Below are 20,292 nucleotides of genomic sequence, written 5' to 3'. Positions count from 1 at the left end.
TATAGAATAGCTTGTTGCATCTAAGGTAGAACCCCTGGGTCTACCTATCTTACATTTCTATCCTGCCCTCCCATCTACAGTGACTCTTCTATCTGAACTAGTCCCCTGTTGTTCTGCTTCACTCTTTTCTCTTTTGAGTCTTGTCATCATGCTGGAGTGTTTCTCCCCACTTCCAGGCCTGTGCCAGTCTCCTGCAACACCCAGCCTCTGCAGCACAAGTACCAAGCAACCGCAGCTTCCCTGGGCACCTGGAGCAGTTTTGTAAGAGAGCACCTCCAGTGAGAAACCAACCCATGAACAGCTTTCTTGGGCAGCTTAGAAGGTGATTTCTAGAAAGTTCTGGAGGGTAGATTTTCAGCAAGTTCTACTGACAACACAGCAATTTCTCTGCCACTCAGAGAGGCACAGCCCTCTCCACACAGGTCTCAATCTTATTCATGTGGTCGGTGGAGAGACAGGCAGATCTGAGAGCAGATGATAACAGCTGCTCAGAATACCTTCCATTCCTGTATTCTTTTTTTTTTTAAAGGTTTATTTATTTAGTTAGATTTTTATTTCTTTGCTGTGGTGAGTCTTTGTTGCTGCGCATGGGCTTTCTCTAGTTTGGCGAATGGGGCTATTCTTTGATGTCAGGTGCAGACTTCTCATGGCTGTGACTTCTCCTGTTGCACAGAGCACAGCTTCTAGGCGAGCAGGCTTCAGTAGTTGTGGTGCATGGGCCTAGTCACTCTGCTGCATGTGGAATCATCCCGGACCAGGGATTGAACCGGTGTCCCCTGCATTGCAAGGTGGACTGTTAACCACTGGACCACCAGAAGCCCCATTCCTATATTATTTATAGTTCTCTTTGCTTTTTACTGGCCAGACCCTTGTTATGCTATGTTAAAGAATCTTTATATTTAAACTTACCCTTTTTAAATTACTGGGTACTTTTTCTCTCTCTAGATAAGATCCAAGTGAATACACCACCCTTCTACACCTTCCTTGTCTAATGTTGTAGTCACTAGCCACATGTAGCTATTGAGCATTTGAAATGTGGCTGGTGCCAAGGAGAAACTGACTTCTGTATGTTTACTTTTATATTGAAATAAAAAAAAAAGTGGACTTCCCTGATGGTCCTGAGGTTAAGAATCCACCTGCCAATGCAGGGGACATGGGATGGTCCTTGCTCTGGGAAGATCCTGCATGCCATGGACACTGACCCCATGCGGTAGAGCCAGCCCTCTACAAGAGAAGCCACCACAGTGAGAAAATGGTGGGCAGCAATGAAGACCCAGAGCAGTCAAAAATAAATAAAAATTTAAAAACTTGAAGCAGTGTATTTATTTTCTGTTAAATGTTTCATCACATGTAAAATGTCCCATTCAGTTCAGTTCAGTCGCTTAGTCGTGTCCCACTCTTTGCGACCCCATGGACTGCAGCACGCCAGGCCTCCCTGTCCATCACCAACTCCTGGAGTTTACTCAAACACATGTCCATTGAGTCGGTGATGCCATCCAACCATCTCATCCTCTGTCGTCCCCTTCTCCTCCCGCCTTCAATCTTCCCCAGCATCAGGGTCTTTTCAAATGAGTCAGTTCTCTGCATCAGATGGCCAAAGGATTAGAGTTTCAGCATCAGCATCAGTTCTTCCAATGAATATTCAGGATGATTTCCTTTAGGATGGACTGGTTGGATCTCCTTGCAGCCCAAGGGGCTCTCAAGAGTCTTCTCTAAGACCACAGTTCAAAAGCATCAATTCTTCAGCACTCTTCAGTTTTCTTTAGAGTCCAACTCTCACATCCATACACGACTACTGGAAAAACCATAGCTTTGACTAGATAGACCTTTGTTGGTAAAGTAACGTCTCTGCTTTTTAATATGCTGTCTAGGTTGGTCACAGCTTTTCTTCCACGGAGCAAGTGTCTTTTAATTTCATGCATGCGGTCACCATCTGCAGTGATTTTGGAGACCTCCAAGATAAAGTCTCTCACTGTTTCCATTGTTTCCCCATCTACTTGCCCTGAAGTGATGGGACTGGATGCCATGATCTTAGTTTTCTGAATGTTGAGTTTTAAGCCAACTTTTTCACTCTCTTCTTTCACTTTCATCAAGAGGCTCTTTAGTTCTTCTTCACTTTCTGCCATAACAGTGGTGTCATCTGCATATCTAAGGTTATTGATATTTCTCCCAGCAATCTTGATTCCAGCTTGTGCTTCGTCCAGCCCGGCATTTCGCATGATGTACTCTGCATATAAGTTAAATAAACAAGGCTGACAATAGACAGCCTTGACGTACTCCTTTTCCTATTTGGAACCAGTCTGCTGTTCCATGTCCAGTTCTAACTGTTGCTTCTTGACCTGAACACAGATTTCTCAGGAGGCAAGTCAGGTGGTCTGGTATTCCCATCTCTTGAAGAATTTTCCACAGTTTGTTGTGATCCACATAGTCAAAGGCTTTGGCAGAGTCAATAAAGCAAAAGTAGATGTTTTTCTGGAACTCTCTTGCTTTTTCAATTACCCAGCGGATGTTGGTAATTTGATCTCTGGTTCCTCTGCCTTTTTAAAATCCAGCTTGAACATGTGGAAGTTCATGGTTCACATACTGTTGAAGTCTGGCTTGGAGAATTTTGAGCATTACTTTGCTAGTTTGTGAGATGAGTGCAATTGTGCATTAGTTTGAACATTCTTTGGCATTGCCTTTCTTAGAGACTGGAATGAAAGCTGACCTTTTCCAGTCCTGTGGCCACTGCTGAATTTCCAGATTTGCTGGCATACTGAGTGCAACACTTTCATAGCATCATCTTTTAGGATTTAAAATAGCTCAACTGGAATTCCATCACCTCCACTAGCTTTGCTCATAGTGATGCTTCCTAAGGCCAACTTGACTTTGCATTCCAGGATGTCTGGCTATAGTGAGTGATCACACCATCGTGGGTATCTGGGTCATGAAGATCTGTTTTGTGTATTCTTCTGTGTATTCTTGCCACCTCTTCTTAATATGTTCTGCTTCTGTTAGGTCCATACCATTTCTGTCCTTTATCATGCTCATCTTTGCATGAAATGTTCTCTTGGTATCTCTAATTTTCTTGACGAGATCTCCAGTCTTTTCCAATCTATTGTTTTCCTCTATTTCTTTGCACTGATTATTCAGGAAGGCTTTCTTATCTCTCCTTGCTATTCTTTGGAACTCTGCATTCAAATGGGTATATTTTTCCTTTTCTCCTTTGTCTTTAGCTTCTCTTCTTTTCTCATCCATTTGTAAGGCCTCGTCAGACAACCATTTTGCCTTTTTGTTAAAACGATCATATATTGAATATAGTGGGTTAAATAAAATACATTAACATTATTTTCACTTGCTTCTTTTTACTTTTTTAATGCAGCTACTGGAAAATTTTAAATTATATATGTGGTTTGAAATCTATTTCTGTTGGACAGCCTGTCCTACACCCATTTTCTGTTCAGTCTTTCCTGATTTTCCTAGACAGACATGAATTCTGCTTGCTCCACAGCTCTTTGACTTTCTCTTAGGACATTTGTGGGGGACATTTGCTGATTATTTGTCTGCCAGAATCCTCTTTCTTAGGCATTACCTCAATTTCTTTTTGTGGAATTAGTGGCCATGTCCAGCTACGGAAACCAGAGTTGTCCCAGTTAGCCTGGTAGGTGGGCATAGAACCAAATCCCTCTAACTGAAAGCTCCCTCTGGATGCTTTGTATCATGCGCAATGTTGCAAACAAGTGGGGTAAGTTAGAGGGCATATTTCCTATAGATGCTGCAGTGTGGCATATATACTAAACTCACTCTATCTGCTGTGTCACTTTTGCAGTGATTACTGCTGCTTAGCCCTCTGCAACATCTAGGTTTTCCAAACTGATTGAAAATCACTTTATATGATTTCACTGATTCTCACCATTGACTCCCTGAGACCCTGACCTTTGTCCAATCAACTCCTTTTCCTTAGGATTTACAAAGGCTCTTTCTATTGTTTGTGACCAAGAACTCTGAAAATGATTCTACACTGTTGTTCTATTATGTATTACATTTATTTCTAGCAAGTTCTAGCTATGCGGAAAGCCTCAGAATTGCAGGATAAACTGAAAAGTCAGGTTTTGAGGAGCATAGGAACCAGCCCCACAGATCTGCATGCCAAAAATGATGGGTACCATCATTGACATAAGTGCACACGGATCCTTTTTAGTCTTTGGGTCATCGCTTTGCTTATCCCAGTAATAGAGTGTAATGAATGAGCTGAGGGTAGGGGTCTATAGACAGAATAATGGCCTCTCAAGATGTTCATATCTTAATCCCTGAAACCTGTGAATGTTACCCTAAGTGGCAAAAGAGAATTTGCAGATGTGATTAAATTAAGGGTTGAGCCACAGACATTATCTTGGATTATTTGGGTGGGACCCATGCAATCATAAGCGTTCTTAAAAGTGAAGAAATTTTCCCAGCTGGATCTGAGAGATGTGACTATGGAAGCAGGATTAGAAAGATGTTACTGATTTTGAAGAGTGCTTGTTTGTCAAATGAAAGAAGGGGGTTATGTGCTGGGAATGCAAGCAATCTCTAAAAGCTGGAAAAAGCAATGCAATTGATCTTCCTAAGAGTCTCCAGAAAGGAACACAGCCCCTCTGACACCTTGGTTTTAGCTCAGTGAGATTTTTGACCAACAGAACTGTGTCATCGTAACTCTGTTGTCATTAACAACTTAGTTGTTCCTAAGTTGTGTCTAACTCTTTTCAACCCCATGAATTGTAGCCAGTCAGACTCCTTTGTCCATGGGATTTCCCAGACAAGAATACTGGAGTGGATTGCCATTTCCTTTTCCAGGAGATCTTCCTGACCCAGGTATCAAATTTGCATCTCCTGCATTGGCAGGCAGATTCTTTACCTCTGAGCCACCAGGGAAGCCCTCTAGCTTTGTCATAATTTGTTAGGGCAGCAAATAGAAAACTGATACAATGGTCTACTCCTTGAGCTAGAGAGGACATTACTTTGACTGACAGTCCAACTAAGGCTGTATCCCTTGGAGAGCAGGAGGTAGGTTCCTGTATGAACATAGGGTGCTATTAGCTAGTGAAGGAAAGAAAGCTAAACAGACAACACACAAGGGTGCACTACAACCAACCACAACAGCCCCTTGCACATTATTTAACCATTGAAAGTGAAAGCGTTAGTTGCTTAGTCGTGTCTGACTCTTTGTGACCTCAAGGTCTGTCCGTGGGATTCTACTGGAGTGGGTTGCCATTCCCTTCTCCAGGGGATCTTCCTGACTTGGAGATCAAACCCTGGTCTCCTGTATTGCAGGTAGATTCTTTACCATCTGAGCTAGCAGGGAAGCCCTTATTTAATCAAAATCTATCCACTTGAATTTTTAGGGTGAGCAACTGATTAGGTTAAACATTCTGGGTGAGAAGCCTTGAGGAAATAGAAGAGCGCTTTATGAGCAATGTAAATCCAAATTCACATATGCAACACTGCATATATAAATACTGCATCTTAAAAGAACTTTAAGAACTACTCTTTAATTCCAAATTTTGCCATAAAGATCCCCATGAAACTTGGAAAGGATGATTCCCTCTCAGTAAAGATGTAATTAATTTAGCCAGCTTCCCTAGTACCTAGACATATGGACCTCTTCTATAAAGTGTTTAAGAATCACTGGCTTAGTCACTGACTAATTAGCTGTTGATAAATCACAGACACTAATGGGAATATACTTAGAGGCAAATGAGACGGAAGTTATGGTTCACAGTCTAAGAAGGCAAAGTGTTACTAGGAGAGCCAAAAAGAGCAATAAGGGAAGATACTGCGCCTGTTCTAAAACCTGACTATGGTCACTGAGGTTGGTAGGGGATCAGAGGCACGAGTTGCAAGTCAAGACCAAGGACAACCAGAGCAGATGGTCAACACACACACAGCTTCTGAACACTTAGTTTGACCAGGTGGCAGTCAAACAATGGGCAATGAAAACATCATTTTGGAATATACTAGAACATCACTCTAACGGAGTTATTATTGTCAGCTCATGACTCAGGTTTTGACTCATAAAACCTCTCATAACTACTGTTAAGGAGATCCATGCTCAGGTGGTAGTAAAGAACCTTAACTTTTTGAAGGGGAGTCTGTTCTGGTTGAAACCAGTTTTGACTGTGAGAGTTCCTTCAGGAGTTTGTGTGTGTCCCCATTTGTCTTTTGCAGTTGGGGTTTGGGAGGAGTGAGCCAGGGGGTTCTTTTTTCAGATACTAGAGGTAGGTAGGTTCAAAAAGAGATGATTCTAGGAAACTTGTTCTCAATCCTGGCCACATGTTCAATCTGAGAAGCTTTAAAACAAAAATACTAGTGTTCAGACTCAGAACTCTAGAGGTGGGATCCTGGTATCTAAATACTTTAAAATCTCCCAGATAATTTGAATGTCTGGCCCATGCTAGCAGGGTTAAGAATCATTGCTTTATAATTTCCTAGTACAGGTCAACTTAAAATATATTCACAACCTAAAAGTTGAGAGTTATGTTTTATTTGGTGGGAATTGGGGGAGTTCAAGTCCGGGAGACAGTATCTCAAGCGACTCTGAGACAACTGCTGTGAGAAGGTGAGAGAACAGCCAGGTTTTATAGAAGTTCTGCAACAAAGGGCAAGCTAGTTCGAACATCGGAAGATTATTGTTAATTAAAGAAAGCAGATATCCCAAGTTAAGGAAGTTTGCGCTTTTCTGTGAATGAGACAATGCAAGAGTCTCAGCTCATTGAAATAATTTCTTCTATATGCATGTCAACTATGGGGCCAGTATTCTGGGTTTTCACATCCCAAGTTCCCTTAGGCTCACTGTAGGGAGTGTCCGAAGTCTGCTGGTATTCTTCCTGTGTTCCCTTAGAACACAGGCTCACGTTGGCAGGCTGCAACTGCTGATGACTGTGACAGTCTTATTTACTGATACAGCAGGAAATATTCCATTTCTCATATCGTTATTCTATATGTCACTAGTTTTGTGGTCTCCTCAGGTAGGTGTGGCTCAACAGTGCTTCTCAAACTTCCGTGCGCCAAAAGGTCACCTGGGTGCTGTTTAAAATTCTTATTTCCAGGCTCCATACTGAGAAAGTCCTGAGGATCCCGCTTGGGCAGCACCCAAGAGCCTTCGGGTTTTCTCTGCTGCACACAGTTGGAGTGTCCCAACGCTCAACAAATGAGCGCTGAGAGATAATAGCTGTAGGGAGATCAAGCCCACCTGGGGAGGGCTGGTGAAAGAAAAAGGACAAACTTGTGAGTATAGACCTCCCAAATACCTGTTTTTCCTTGGCCCCTCTTTCCTGGGCAGTTTCGGCCAGGACTACGTGAGCAAGACCAGGAGTGTGACGATGGGTGTGGTTGGCTCTGGGTTCCGGAAAATTCCTCCGGGGTGGAGGTGGGGGACGCTGGGGGCGGAGTGGGGGACGGTCTCCTGGGGCCCTTCTCTCCGCCGCCGCTTCTCACCTCCGATAGAATAGCGACACCGCTCTGCTGGTCTGTCGGAGCCCAGTCCCGAAGGCGCGCCGGCAGCCTCCGGTGAGGAGCTGGGGAGGAGCCTGAGAGGGGGCGCAACCAGGCTTTAACAGCTCCCGCCGCTCAGCGGCCGCGGGCCAGGGCGCGCGCACCGCGGGGCCGGGAGTCCGGGCGCGGTCCCGGCCTCGCCTCCTCGCGCTCCCGAGGCCGTCTCCTCCGCGCGCCGCGGGCGCTGGCCAGAGGCGGGGACTCGCCGCTGCAGAGGCCGCGAACGCGGCGGCGCTGGACGCTGCTCCGGGCGGAAGGGAGCACGAGGCCGGCGGCGGTGGGAGAGCGGCCCGGGCGAGCAGGGAGACGGGTCCCCGCAGCGCCGAGCGACCGCCGGAGCCGCGGCAGGAGGTGAGTAGGCGGCAGGCGTGCCTGACGGCCCTCCCCCCGGTCGCCCCGGCCCCCTTCTCTCTCCTTGTCCCTCCACGGCCCCGGGCCCGCGCCCAAGGACCCCGCGCCGGGCCCCGGAAACACCCGCCCTCCCACGGCTGGCGCCGGGGCCGCAGCCTTTTACTGGAGTGGGCTCGAGGCCGGCCCCGCACCTCCCCGCGCTGGAGCCTCCTTCCCGGGGCCGCCCCGACCCGCCGGGTTCCGTCTGCCGGGCTCCGCTCCGTTGCTGGGCTCCCCTGAGGAGGCCAGTCTGGGGCGATGCGGGGCCTTTCTTTTTGTTCTTAGCTGTGTCACGCGCGTCGGCACCCAGAGTCAAAAGCGAGCATCCCCGAAGTGGCGCTAGTGGCAGCGGTGCGGGCGTGATTGGCACGCGGGGAGGGCGGGCTGGCCGCGCCGCTCGTCTCTTTCCCCCTCCGCCCCGGGCCGCCGCCGCGGTGCCCACGTTGGCAGCAGTCGCGTCCTGGCAGGTGAGCTTGAAACCGGGTCCTCGATCTGCGAGCTGCCCGAGCTCTTCCGAATCCCGTCTCAGGGATGCTCCGGGTTCCTTCTGTACCTGTATTTCCCACCTTTGGCGGCGTGGAGGATCCGCAAAACTTCTGCCCTGCCGTAAAAATAGTCTCCTGGGTTTACATACTCTTTATATGTCACACCCTACTTAGTATTTTTAATGATTGTCTTTCGGTAAAACAAAATAGGCAAAATAACTGTTTCGATGAGTGTTCGTTTTAGCGGAATTTTAGAATCATTGTATTCGGCAAGTCGTGGTGATGCTTGAGATATCCCGTTTCCAAATCTGCAAAACCAAACTTGTGTGACTTGCAAGGCTTTGAGATTTCCTTTGTCTGGTTTGTGGTCTCCAAGGTCCAATTGCCCTAAATAATGCAAATACTGAGGGACATTCCTAGGGGCAGAGTAAGATAGTCCAGTAGCCTGATTACATATTTAACAGCTCTAGAGTGACTCTGTTTGGCTCATGGCCACGAGATTGACTCAAATTTAGGCAGTTTTAGTATTTCTGAATTTTTTCGTAGCGTGGGGCCTGAGAAGTCGAATCCCTTGTTGGTACTTGTGGGTCTCCAAGTGCATCCATCCTTAGCTCTTCCTCCTTATGTTAGAGAAGATTAAGCTAAGCGCAGGCTACGGTGAAGAATATGTTTATTTGTAAATAGAAACCAGTAGCTTGCTAAGACTTGCGTTTTTTAGGTCAGAACTCAATTTTTAAGGTGTCAGTGGTGAAAAGACATTGAATTCTTAGGATGTTTAAAGAAAACAACACTTCAAGACATGTTTTGTTCCCCTGTGAAGATATCACCTTTTCTCCCCATAGGTTTTGCTCAAAAGTGAAAGACCAAGGATGAGAGGAAGGAATGCTGGGGGTGAGGGGTGGAGGTCAGCATTGGGGAACATTGCTATTAGAAAATAAGGATGCCATTTGTTTTCTAATTGCTGGTCCAGTTATTGATGGGGGAATGAAAAGATTTTGCATTTATATTCTTTTTTTGAGGGGTGGGGCAGAAACAGCAATGAGAATGGTTGACCGTTTCAGGCCCAGGGCCAGCTTCAGTCCATTTATATGGTCACCTTCCCCCAGCCAGGAGGGAACTGCTGATCCTGTGAACGTTGCAGGCCAGCTTTCTGCATCTGAAGCACAAAGGATAGCCAGGCAGCCTGTGGAAACTGCCAGTGTGGGGAGAGTTGGAAGGTAGGGTGTCGCTTTCCACTCGCCATGCTGGACAGAGAGTAGGATCCCATCACTGGCAGTGTAGTGAAAGGGAACGTGAGGTAGTGGCCTGCTTTTAAACAGTCCTGGAGTGGTCCGGAACGGGCTGTGAGGGGAGGCAGGGACTGGAGGAGAGGCCCTGTGCCTGGGGCTTTAATTCAGTTGTATTATTGTTGTTTTCTGTAGGGAAGAAAAATAGTAAGTTGCCTCAGGAAAAGATTGATTTCTTTTTTAATGACTTGAAATGGGAAATAACATCTGTAACTGGGATAAGAAAAAAATTACTTTTTTTTTTGTTTAAAAGAAAAACTGGGTTAACATTATTTTCTAAAACTTCACAAATGTGGAAGGAATGGTCTTGATATGCCCTTGTGCCTAGTCGCTCAGTCTTGTCTGACTCTTTGTAGCCGGCGAGGCTCCTCCGTCCACTCCAAGAATACTGCTGAGGGTTGTCATGACCTCCTCCAGGGGATTTCCTGACAGGTAGATTCTTTGCCTGCTGAGCCATAGGGGGTTTCACCTTAACAAAGTGTGAATGGCATTTCACTTGCTCCCCCAAGATGGTCTTAGAGTGTGGCTGCTTTCTAGACTTTTTCAAGTTACTGAAGAAATTACACTGAAAGGGAGACTTGGCTTGAAGTTTAAGGATTATTTCCAAAATTCCCAGAGGGCCTGTTTTGCTTCGCAAAGAAATGTCCCCCACTTTCAGAAAAGAAAATGCACGCCCTCTCAGATTTTTACATTGTGATCTTATTCTCTTTCAAGACTACATTAATAAAACTTTTGTCACTAAGATTTTGATGATTAACTAGTGCCTAACAGGAAAAATGCATATGTAAAAATACTGTATAATGAGATAGTTTGCTGTGGTTTCCAAGCTTTTTTGCTCATTCTTGTTAGTAAAAAAAAAAATTTAACATCTAAAACTAGTACAGCATAATGTAAGTTGTATCTTAATTAAGACCAGTTTTAGCACTTCTTTCTATGTATGTTTGTTACTTAATTATAAGTTAATGTGCATGTGCTAATGTTGTAGCTTAAGATCCATTATACACTTAGGGTAGGATTCATTGTGGAGGTAAAACCCTCTTTCAAATACTCCTTGAATTTTGAGCTTTTTTGGTCTGGATCTTGTTAGATCTGAGTACATCATCGTTGTTTTTACTTGGTGATGTCGCTCAGATGAAGCTGACTCAGGGTGGGAGGTGCATTCCTAACCCCTGGCTTGTGTTCACCTGTGCTGGCGTTTATTAGTATAGCTTTAATCTGTGCTTTTTATGGGAACCTTAAAGCTTCATACCCTCTGTGAGGTTTAGTTTAGTTTTAATTTGTACATCTATCTCATTGTGCGCTTGCCCAGAGGAGTGCATCAGGTACCTCAGAGGGCTGGTGACAGGTGACCCTTGACAAAGGGACTTTGTGAGGGTGCAGTCAGTTCCTGCTTTTACTAGCACTATTAGTATAATTAGTATAGTGTAACACAGTGTAAAGTAATTAGTGTACACATAATATATTTAACTTGTGGTGTAATATTTACATTACTGAACGTAGTTGCTATTCTACTTTTTGGACAAAAATAAATGTAACTTCTAGGATTTTTCCACCCTCTGGGCTGCATGCACCCTACTGGTAGACAGCTGTTTCTCTCACTTCAGTCTCAGGTAATTCTTTTAAATGAGTAAACTGAGACTTTAAAAGGTTAATGCCACAGCAGTTCTTTTCAGTTAATATTTGCTTGGTGACAAGTAAATGCTCTGATTTAATTTTTACACTTGCCTGAGAAGGCAGCGATAAGCCTTTACAGGGATAAGCCTCCAGGGGAGCCCAGGAGGTTGGAAGAAGATGAGGAACCACCCCGTCACCAGGTCGAAATGGGCTGTCACCAGGTCGAAATGGGCTGCCCCAGGGTTTCCTCTGTTTCCTGCCCAGGCTCAAGACAGGAACCTGGGTTTTCTTGGTGTCCCTGGTGGTGGGGGCCAGCACAGAAGGGAGCTGGGAATGTATTTGAATGAGTTCAGTTTGTTTATCTGCTTCAGAATGCATACATATGGTATCATTGTTTTGTCTTAGAGGAAGCTGTAAGATACTGTGATTTCATCTGGGAATGCTAGAAATAGAACTTCAAAACTTGCTAATGTTACCACTCTATATCTTCCTAGCATCTTAATTTTTTATTGTTACTGTTTGGCTCTTGCATTAAAGATAGGCTCCTTGAGGGAAAAAAAATGATATAAAGCAAAAAATGAAGTCGTCTTTCTGTTCCTCTCTACCTCCTCCTCTCTACGCCAACTTGTAAATATCTTTCTTTATAAACATTTGCTGTACATTTTCTATTACAGAAAAATGTATTGACTTATTGAGTCTATTTTAAAATTTTTTCAACAAAAATAGGATACGAACATTACTATTTTGTAACTTTTTTCATATAACAGTTTATGTTTTGATCATCTGTTGCTCCATAACAGATCAGCTCCAAGCTTAAAACCATCGTTTAGTTATTGCTTCTGGTTCTGTGGGTTGACTGGACTGCAGTCTTTTGAAGCTCATTTGGGCTGGAACTTCAAGATGGCTCATTTGCTATTACTAGTTTTTAAAAGTATTGCCTTGGTGAATTCTTGGACTAAATTTTAATATACTAATGATTTTAGAAAAAAAAAATTTTAAGCTATTTCTCTGATTCCGATGCTGCCAGAACTGGAGGGTCTAGCCCATCAAAATGCTCTTCGTTGTTTATATCCATGCAGCAGGTAGATGATACCTTATCTTTCCTCTCTGTTTTCTGTATCAGTGAGGGAGGGTCCTGTAGAAGCCATGTTACTCTGGAATTAGTGATCACTTCATTCTGATTGGGGCTTCCCTGGTGGCTCAGATGGTAAAAAATCTGCCTGTAATGCAGGAAACCCAAGTTCTATCCTTGGGTTGGAAAGATCTCCCCTGGAGGAGGAAACAGCAACCCACTCCAGTATTCTTGCCTGGAGAATCCCATGGACAGAGGAGCCTGGTGGACTGTAGCCAAAAGCCAAGGAAGTTTGGGGAATCCAAACTCAACCTTTAAACAGTATGGAAATGTTAAAACAGTATAGAAATGTTTCCCCAAAGATAAACAACGCACCCTCTCCAACATACCTTTCCGCTGCTTAAAAATAATTGAGTGCGACCAGAACAAGAGGCGCTTGTCAGACCTGTCCAGTGAGCTCTGGAGAGCACAGTTCTCAATCTTGACCTGTATCAGCATCACCTGGAGAACTTTATAATCATGTGATGCTGATGCTACTGGTCCAGGGACCATACTTTGAGAACCATTGAACTACAGCAGGGGTTGGCAAACTTTTTCTGTAAAGAGCCAGATGGTATTGTAGGTTCTGCAGGCCCAGTGGGTTGTGTCACAGCTACACAATTCTCATAGCCTGACAGCCATGACAGTATGTAAATGAATGGTCATGGCTGTGTCCCGACAGACCTTTCTTTATGTCAGTGAAATTTTAATTCCACGTACTTCTCATGTCATGAAATATTATTATTTTGTTTTTTTTTTTCAATTAAAAGGCTTGAAACCTGAGCTTTTAGACAGTGTACAAAGACATGTGGCTGGCAGGATTCTGCCCTGAGGCTGCAGCTTGCCGACTCCTGAACAAGAGGAGGAGTTTGGGAACACTTGCTATCATGTAGCCATGGCATCCACAGGGGAGTTGGCCCATCTGCAGAAAGTCAAGTACTGGGAGAAACACGATGGAATTGGTTCTCCTCATTCATTTTCACTCATCTATCTCACTCTTTGGAATTTTCACTCCATAGCGCTAAATATGCACATGAATTTTGACATTTTTTCTTTTTAAAACATTTTATTGAGCCTAATTGACATCACATATTAGTTTCAGGTAGGAAGGTTACGGCCAACCTAGATAGTGTATTTAAAAGCGGAGAGTTTACTTTGCCAACAAAAGTCTGTCTAGTCAAGGCTATGGTTTTTCCAATGGTCATGTATGGATGTGAGAGTTGGACAGTGAAGAAAGCTGAGCGCCGAAGAATTGATACTTTTGAACTGTGGTGTTGGAGAAGACTCTTGAGAGTCCCTTGGACTGCAAGGAGATCCAATCAATCCATCCTAAAAGAGATCAATCCTGGGTGTTCATTGGAAGGTCTGATGTTGAAGCTGAAACTCCAATACTTTGGCCACCTCATGCGAAGAGTTGACTCATTGGAAAAGACCCTAATGCTGGGTAGGATTGGGGGCGGGAGGAGAAGGGGACGACAGAGGATGAGATGGTTGGATGGCATCACCGACTCGATGGACATGGGTTTGGGTAGACTCCGGGAGTTGGTGATGGATAGGGAGGCCTGGCGTGCTGCAGTTCACGGGGTCGCAAGGAGTCGGACACGACTGAGCGACTGAACTGAACTGAACTGAACTGATACAGTGTAAAGATCCATTATTTGTATACTTTGCGAAATGCTCACCACAATAAATCTAGTTATCATCATTGTACATAGTTACAAAATTTTTTTTCTTGTGATGAATTTTTAAGATCTCTCTTACAACTTTCCGATATGTGATGTGGTATTATTGTAGTTACCATGCCGTTAAAGGTTTTTCTTTCTAAACTATAAGACTCTAGAATTGGGGGGAAATTGAGGGTTGGGAAAGTGGGAGTAGGAGAATTGTATACTTCCTAGTAAGTGTTTAAAAGAGTTTAAGAATTTAAAAGGATAATTCAGTGGGACTTGTCTTTTAACCCTAATAGTTTAGAGAGGAGTTTACAGACTTCCCCAGAGGTGCCAGATAATAATACATCTAACTGCTTCAGTCTTAATTCTAACCCTATGAGTAAATCCCCATGTCAACTGTTGAGCTCTGCCTGGTAGGCAGAAAGCAGCCATGAGCAGTACTTCAAGGGCTGGGCGTGGCTGTGTTCACCAAAACCTTATTTACACGACGGGCTGCTAATGGCTCTAGGCCTCAGTATGCTGACTCCTGCCTTGGAGACATTCTTGGGGTGGGGTGGAATATCTTTGAACCCTCCAAAAAAATGTTGGTGACCAACTCCTGAGACATCAGCGCTAAGTGGGGCATCCTCCGGTCTGTTTGATCACTGAGGTGGCTTCTGAACTCCATTCAGGGCACTTCCTGCTCTGGCCTTCCGCCCACCTGATAAGGCCATTTCTTCTGAGAAGGAATAAAGGTGCAGCTCCCATATTGTTTGGAGAAGCTGTATTGTTCCTGCAGTGATGACATTGGTCAAACAAGTCAATCTGATTTGATTGCTTATGTATTTGCCTATATGATTAAAAACCTCTATGTGAAAATGAGGAAGTGGAAAGTTTATTTAACTAGGAAGTTCAAAGGGCTCATGTATTTAACTAGTTGCCCATCTTCTTATGCTTTTTCTGAAAACAAAAAAAGTCTCTGTTCTCATAAAAATTTTTGCTTAAAAGCCAACAGTAATTTTAACCAGTAGATTGAATTGCTTAAATTAATTAAGCCGTTTTTTTTAAAACGACTCTTCCAACTTACCAAGAAACATTTAATGAAGATACATCTGGAAATTTCACAGAGTTTAGCTGATTTAGGTTAATCTTTTTCAGTATGTCAAGTGACTATAATCAAATATAAGACAAAACACATTCTGAAGCCTAAATTATGACTGTTAATCTGTCTGACACAGACTGTCTCCGACCCACTTCCATCACCCCCAGTCTGTATAAATTCTAAAGTGGAGGAGAGTAGAGCGTTTGAAACATTTGACAACTCTGACTTTGAGTGCCTGCCCTTAGTCTTCATCAGGCCTTGGCATTTTCCCAGTCCTGACTGTCCCTTCATCTTGGGCAGCAGTGTTTCTGCAATCCAGGAAGTCCCGGGTGAGGCACGTCACAGGACGAAGGGTCACGGTTGGCCCTTTCTCCGTCATGGTCATCTTCTTACCTGGGCAGCCCTCCCAGTGGACACTGGGAGCCCAGGGCTCTCCTTACTGTGCCCTCTGGGCGGCTGCACACCGACTGACCTGCCAAGTGCTGTGTCAGGCAAGGGGCCTCTGAGACTGTACTCAGCTTCCTGGAACCTCTCTCTTGCATCCTAGGGTCCTAGTCTAGGACGTCTGATGCTGCAGCAGCATCTGTGAGTCAGCCCAGGTGATGGCAGTGACTGCTGCTTCAGTGGACGGCAGAGTTGATGGAGGAGCACAAATGGCTGGTTCCTGTAAAGTAGAACAACTACAACTGAGGAAGGAAAACGTTCGTCATCTTTTTCTTATAAAGAGCAGAAAAGGCCAGATCTGGAAATGATTTGTTATTCATCTTTCCATCTCTAATAATGATTAGTTAGTGTTAGTTGCTCAGTCATGTCCGACTCTTTGCAACCCCATGGACTGTAGCCCACCAGGCTCCTCTGTCCATGGGATTCTTCAGGCAAGAATACTGGAGTGGGGGTGCCATTCCCTTCTCCAGAGGATCTTCCTGACCCAGGGATAGAACCCAGGTCTCCCACATTACAGGCAGATTCTTTACAGTCTGAGCCACCAGGGAAGCCTCTAATATGATAGTTAGCATTCACCGAGCCATTGAAACTATGTATCAGTTAAGGTTCTAGGCACTTCTCTTATCTTCTCTGGTCTGTATTCCACATTTAAACCCTCTGAGGAAGACAGTCAGGGTTCTGTGGTTCTTAAGAGGTGGAGCCGAGTCTGACCCTGGCCATTGGGTTCTGAGTTTGTTCTCTTAATGCTGCCCTGGCTTCCTGTTGCTAGCACGACATCTGTCCTGTCGTAGCTGTTCACTGAACTTTTTGACTGGCTAAAGGAAGGAGAATGTTAAATGATCATCTGTATACTTCCTTGAAGTGAGAATTGAGTGGGGGTTTTCAAAGTTACAGTACACCACCCTGACTCACATCTGCAGGTATAACAAAAGATCAAGTGAGGATCCCATCTAAAAGCATATTGTTAAGGGTTTAAGCATATGACAAAGATGGCCTTTCAGAGAACTGAGTGAAAATAGGTTATTCCAAAAAAGGGTGCTCAGAGAACTGGCTGGCCATTCCAAAAAAAAAGGTTTTTTTGTATTTCCTTACTTCTTAGGTCAAAAAGAAATTCCAAATGGATGAAAGATTTAGATATAAATATGAAACCCATAGGTGTGTTGAGAGGACATATGGGTAAATGTATATCTAAACTTAAAGTAGGAAATGTCTTTCAAATATAAACAAAATCTAGAAACAATGAAAGAGTAATGAGATTAGATTATTTTGAAAACACCATCAATAGCCAAAAATTACGGGCAAAAGATTTCATAAAGAAAGGAGGAGTGGGCCTACTTGTTGGTAATTTAAGAAATGTCCCAGGTTATTTTGATGCCTTTTGAGGGTTAAGAGCAGCTGGAATAGAAGGAACAGCCAGTGGAGTAGGAAGAGGAGGACTTTTAATTTTACACTTCATGGTGTGTGATTTTTCTCCCCAATTATATTTGTAATCTTATATATATATTTTTAAAGAAAGACTGTTTTGTGATCAAAAACATGATAAAGCAGTGGAGACACATTTTCAGCAGATCCATAGAATTTTCTGGAACTTTAGTATTTCTGAGCATCACTCTCTGTTAGTACATACAGTGCTAGCTGATAGCAACTGATAGTTAAATTTAAAACTTTTTTTCCTCTTTTGTCCCAAGAGACCAGAAGCTGGTGAAGAAGGCACCAGTCATTGGAGGCTGGACTCAGCTCTCGGTTCTATGCGTGGGAATTCTGGGGGTGCTTTGTTTCAGGTGATTTCCACTAGATTGCTCTTACATCCCCTTCTCGGCTCCCACACCAGTACCTGGAGAGAGACGATGTCTCCCAGGGACACGACTCAGCTGCAAGTACCATTGGGGGAGAGCTGGCTCTCTCAGCTCTCCTGTGTCCTCACCTGGAGGAACTTCACCTCAAAGCTGAGTCCCTGGTGGTGTCTCTTCCCCATCAGCCCCCTGTTTCCTTCTCCCCTTCCGCCCTCACCACCTCCTCCCCATCCTCCATTGCTGGCCTCACTTGGCATAAAAGCACATCTGTTGTGAGGGAGACCGTTTATTACGTGTATTGTGTGCATTGCCTTCCTTCTGATAAGGTCCTGTTGATCTGGCTCAGCGAAAGCCGTTTGGAACAGTCCACTAACCTTACCCTTACTGGAGCAGGGTTGGGATCCAGCCACACAGGGCTTGGGATAGAAGCCCAGGAGCAAAAACATGATTCCTTCCTTGTCAGCTGTATTTCTGTTTCTTTCAAGAAGTTTGATGCTCCCTGCAGCCCTTGAAGTCTCCTCCTGGCTGGGCTATGCTGCACAGAGATGGGCTCAGAAGGGAGAGAACAGTGTTCAAAGGAAGCCGGGCCAATGCCTTTCCTGAGGCAGTCGAGGAACCTCCGGTCCTGGCTTCACACGCCTCCAGGAGGCTTTCCTGCTTGGCTCAGGGAACACCGTAATTGGGTGTCACTGACAATTCTATCAAAGGATGGAAAACCCTCCCCTTGTTAGAAATCAGATCAAAAAGACTTCTTTGGGGAATAATGAGAAATGGAGTCTTTCTTTCATTTTTAAAAGATTTTTTGATGTGGACTATTTTCAAAGTCTTTTGCTTCTGTTCCATGTCTTGGTTTTTTGGTGGTCAGGCATGTGAGATCCTAGCTCCCTGACCAGGGATTTAACCCTCACCCTTTGCACTGGAATGTGCAGTCCTACCCACTGGACAACCAGGCAAGCCCCTGGAGTCATTCTGGTTGTTCTAATATGATGTAGGAGCACTAACATTTGCTATTACTGCTTACAGAGATGGTGATTTCTCAAACTGTACTGGGAGGTGGAAACTGTAGTTATCCCCGTATTACAGATGGGAAAACTGAGGCATAAGAGAAATTATTACCTGCCCATGGTGTTGAGCCGACGTGTGATGGGTTTCTGTGACGGTGCTCACTCCCACAGGCCTGTCCCAGGGATCTAGCCGCACTGCCCAGGGCACACATCACCTGTTCCGGTGTGCTGTGTACCATCCTCTCTGCCGACAGCTCCGCATTTCAAGGAGAAGACACCAGCCTGTGTTTCAGCGCAGGCCACCTTCCTGTTGGTTGTGATGATGGATGTGGCATGTCTGGGGCATGGTAGTCCTGGTACTGAGGCCTGTGTGTCTGTTCTTATTCGGCAGGTTCTCAGCCTGGCCCTTGAGATGATGGGACTGGGAAACGGACGTCGGAGCATGAAGTCACCACCGCTCGTGCTGGCTGCCCTGGTGGCCTGTATCATTGTCCTGGGCTTCAACTACTGGATCGCCAGCTCCCGGAGCGTGGATCTCCAGGTGTTCTCTTGGTCCTGTTTGTGTGGATGTCATAGAGTATTTAGAGCTGCTGGGTGCTAGATCCTGAGGAGTTCGCAGTTTATCAGCACCTAAGGCATTGTGCACAGTAATGCATGTTCTGCAGGGCCCAACACCCAGCCTCAGACCTGGCTCCACACCAGCCCTGCTGTTGGGTGGGAGAGGACCCCCTTGTGACTTCTTAGGCTTACTGCCAGGACATGCCTGTCTGCCCTTCCTGTAAGTTAACAATTTTTGGTCAGGCCTCTGGGGCTGGTTCTGGGAAAGCAACTTAAGTATCCTGCCCACAGCCCATTCTGGTCCTCCAGCCCACATTCAGTACCTGAGTGGTGTGGGCAGCGTATTTGGAGAGTGGGTGTGAGAAATGTGTTTAGAGGTACCAGTCTTTACCAGCATCATTTACTGATAATAATAACTTTATCTTTCCTATTTATTGCCATCCGTCATGGGCTAGCAGTACTGAGCAATGGCCAGGACTCTCCTTGACCACAGTTTAGTCAGACTCTGAGGACCCCCGTTCTTAACAAGGCCTCAGTCCTGGCCCCCATCCTGTTTTTGGCCTCCCCAGCCCAGATTCAGCAGAGAATCCTGCTAACTCATTCCTCCACCCCTGATGCCCAGGCAAGCTCCTCAAGACTCCCCCTACCTTCTTAGTACTTTTCCACCCACCAACCCCTTCACTCTGCTCTTTGGCTGTAAATCCTCAGCTGTCTCTGCTGTACTCAGATTTGAGAACAGTTTCTCTCTCATCTGCAGTAGTCATGACCCCTGTTGCAGCAGCCTTGAATCAAATTTTCATTGTCATTTTAACAGGTATCAGAATAATGTTTCTTTAAGGGTATGTTGCATACATTACCTTCTTTTGTACTCTGTCAGGTTAGGATCTTGTTCCCCACCTCATTTCACAGAGAAAGGACAGGGGGAGCTGGGACTCCAACCCAGTCTTTCTGGTGGCAGACCTTGGGTCCTCAGGAAACTGATCCCCTAGGAGTGTTTCTGAACTCCTCTGGTGCTTGCCCCACACAGTTGTAGTGCTTTTGTTTGAGCTTCCCCTGGACCCCTGTGTTCTGGGCAGATGGGGTTTTGGTGTCCAGGGAGCTCAATCTGTTTCAGAAATTGTGTCGTATAAAGAGTGTTTAAGTGCTGTGTTAGTGAGGAAAAGGAACTAAATATTTGAACACCAGCTCACGCCAGGTAAAGCATAAAGCATTTTATGTACAGGCAGACCTTGGCCATATCACAGATTCAGTTCCAGACTGCTGCAATAAAGCAAATAGTGCAATAAAACAAGTCATGTGAGTTTTTGTTGTATCAGTGCATAAAAGGTTATATTTATGCTATAC

At 44.9% G+C, this 20,292-nt stretch overlaps 1 protein-coding gene across 4 annotated transcripts in view; it reads left to right on the top strand.

Annotated features, from left to right (window-relative positions):
- Window positions 1-20,292, top strand: part of GOLM1 (golgi membrane protein 1) — a 96,288-nt gene that overhangs the window by 31,369 nt on the left and 44,627 nt on the right. For 2 of the 4 annotated variants that reach the window (XM_081522026.1, XM_081522006.1), the window contains exons 1-2: window positions 7,683-7,863; window positions 18,782-18,931. In XM_081522026.1, the coding sequence (XP_081378152.1) occupies window positions 18,803-18,931 (129 nt within the window). In that variant the 5' untranslated portion in view covers window positions 7,683-7,863; window positions 18,782-18,802. Of the gene's footprint in view, window positions 1-7,682; window positions 7,864-18,781; window positions 18,932-20,292 lie in introns of those variants that run through there. The other 2 variants (XM_081522000.1, XM_081522017.1) reach the window with 1 other exon arrangement.

This window comes from Giraffa tippelskirchi, chromosome 1 (genome assembly GCF_054371585.1).
Source record: "Giraffa tippelskirchi isolate mGirTip1 chromosome 1, T2T-mGirTip1v1.2.pri, whole genome shotgun sequence".
Classification (NCBI taxonomy): Eukaryota; Metazoa; Chordata; class Mammalia; order Artiodactyla; family Giraffidae; genus Giraffa; species Giraffa tippelskirchi.
The sequence above is the reverse complement of the archived record's forward strand: the minus strand, read 5'-3'. Positions and strand labels throughout refer to the sequence as shown.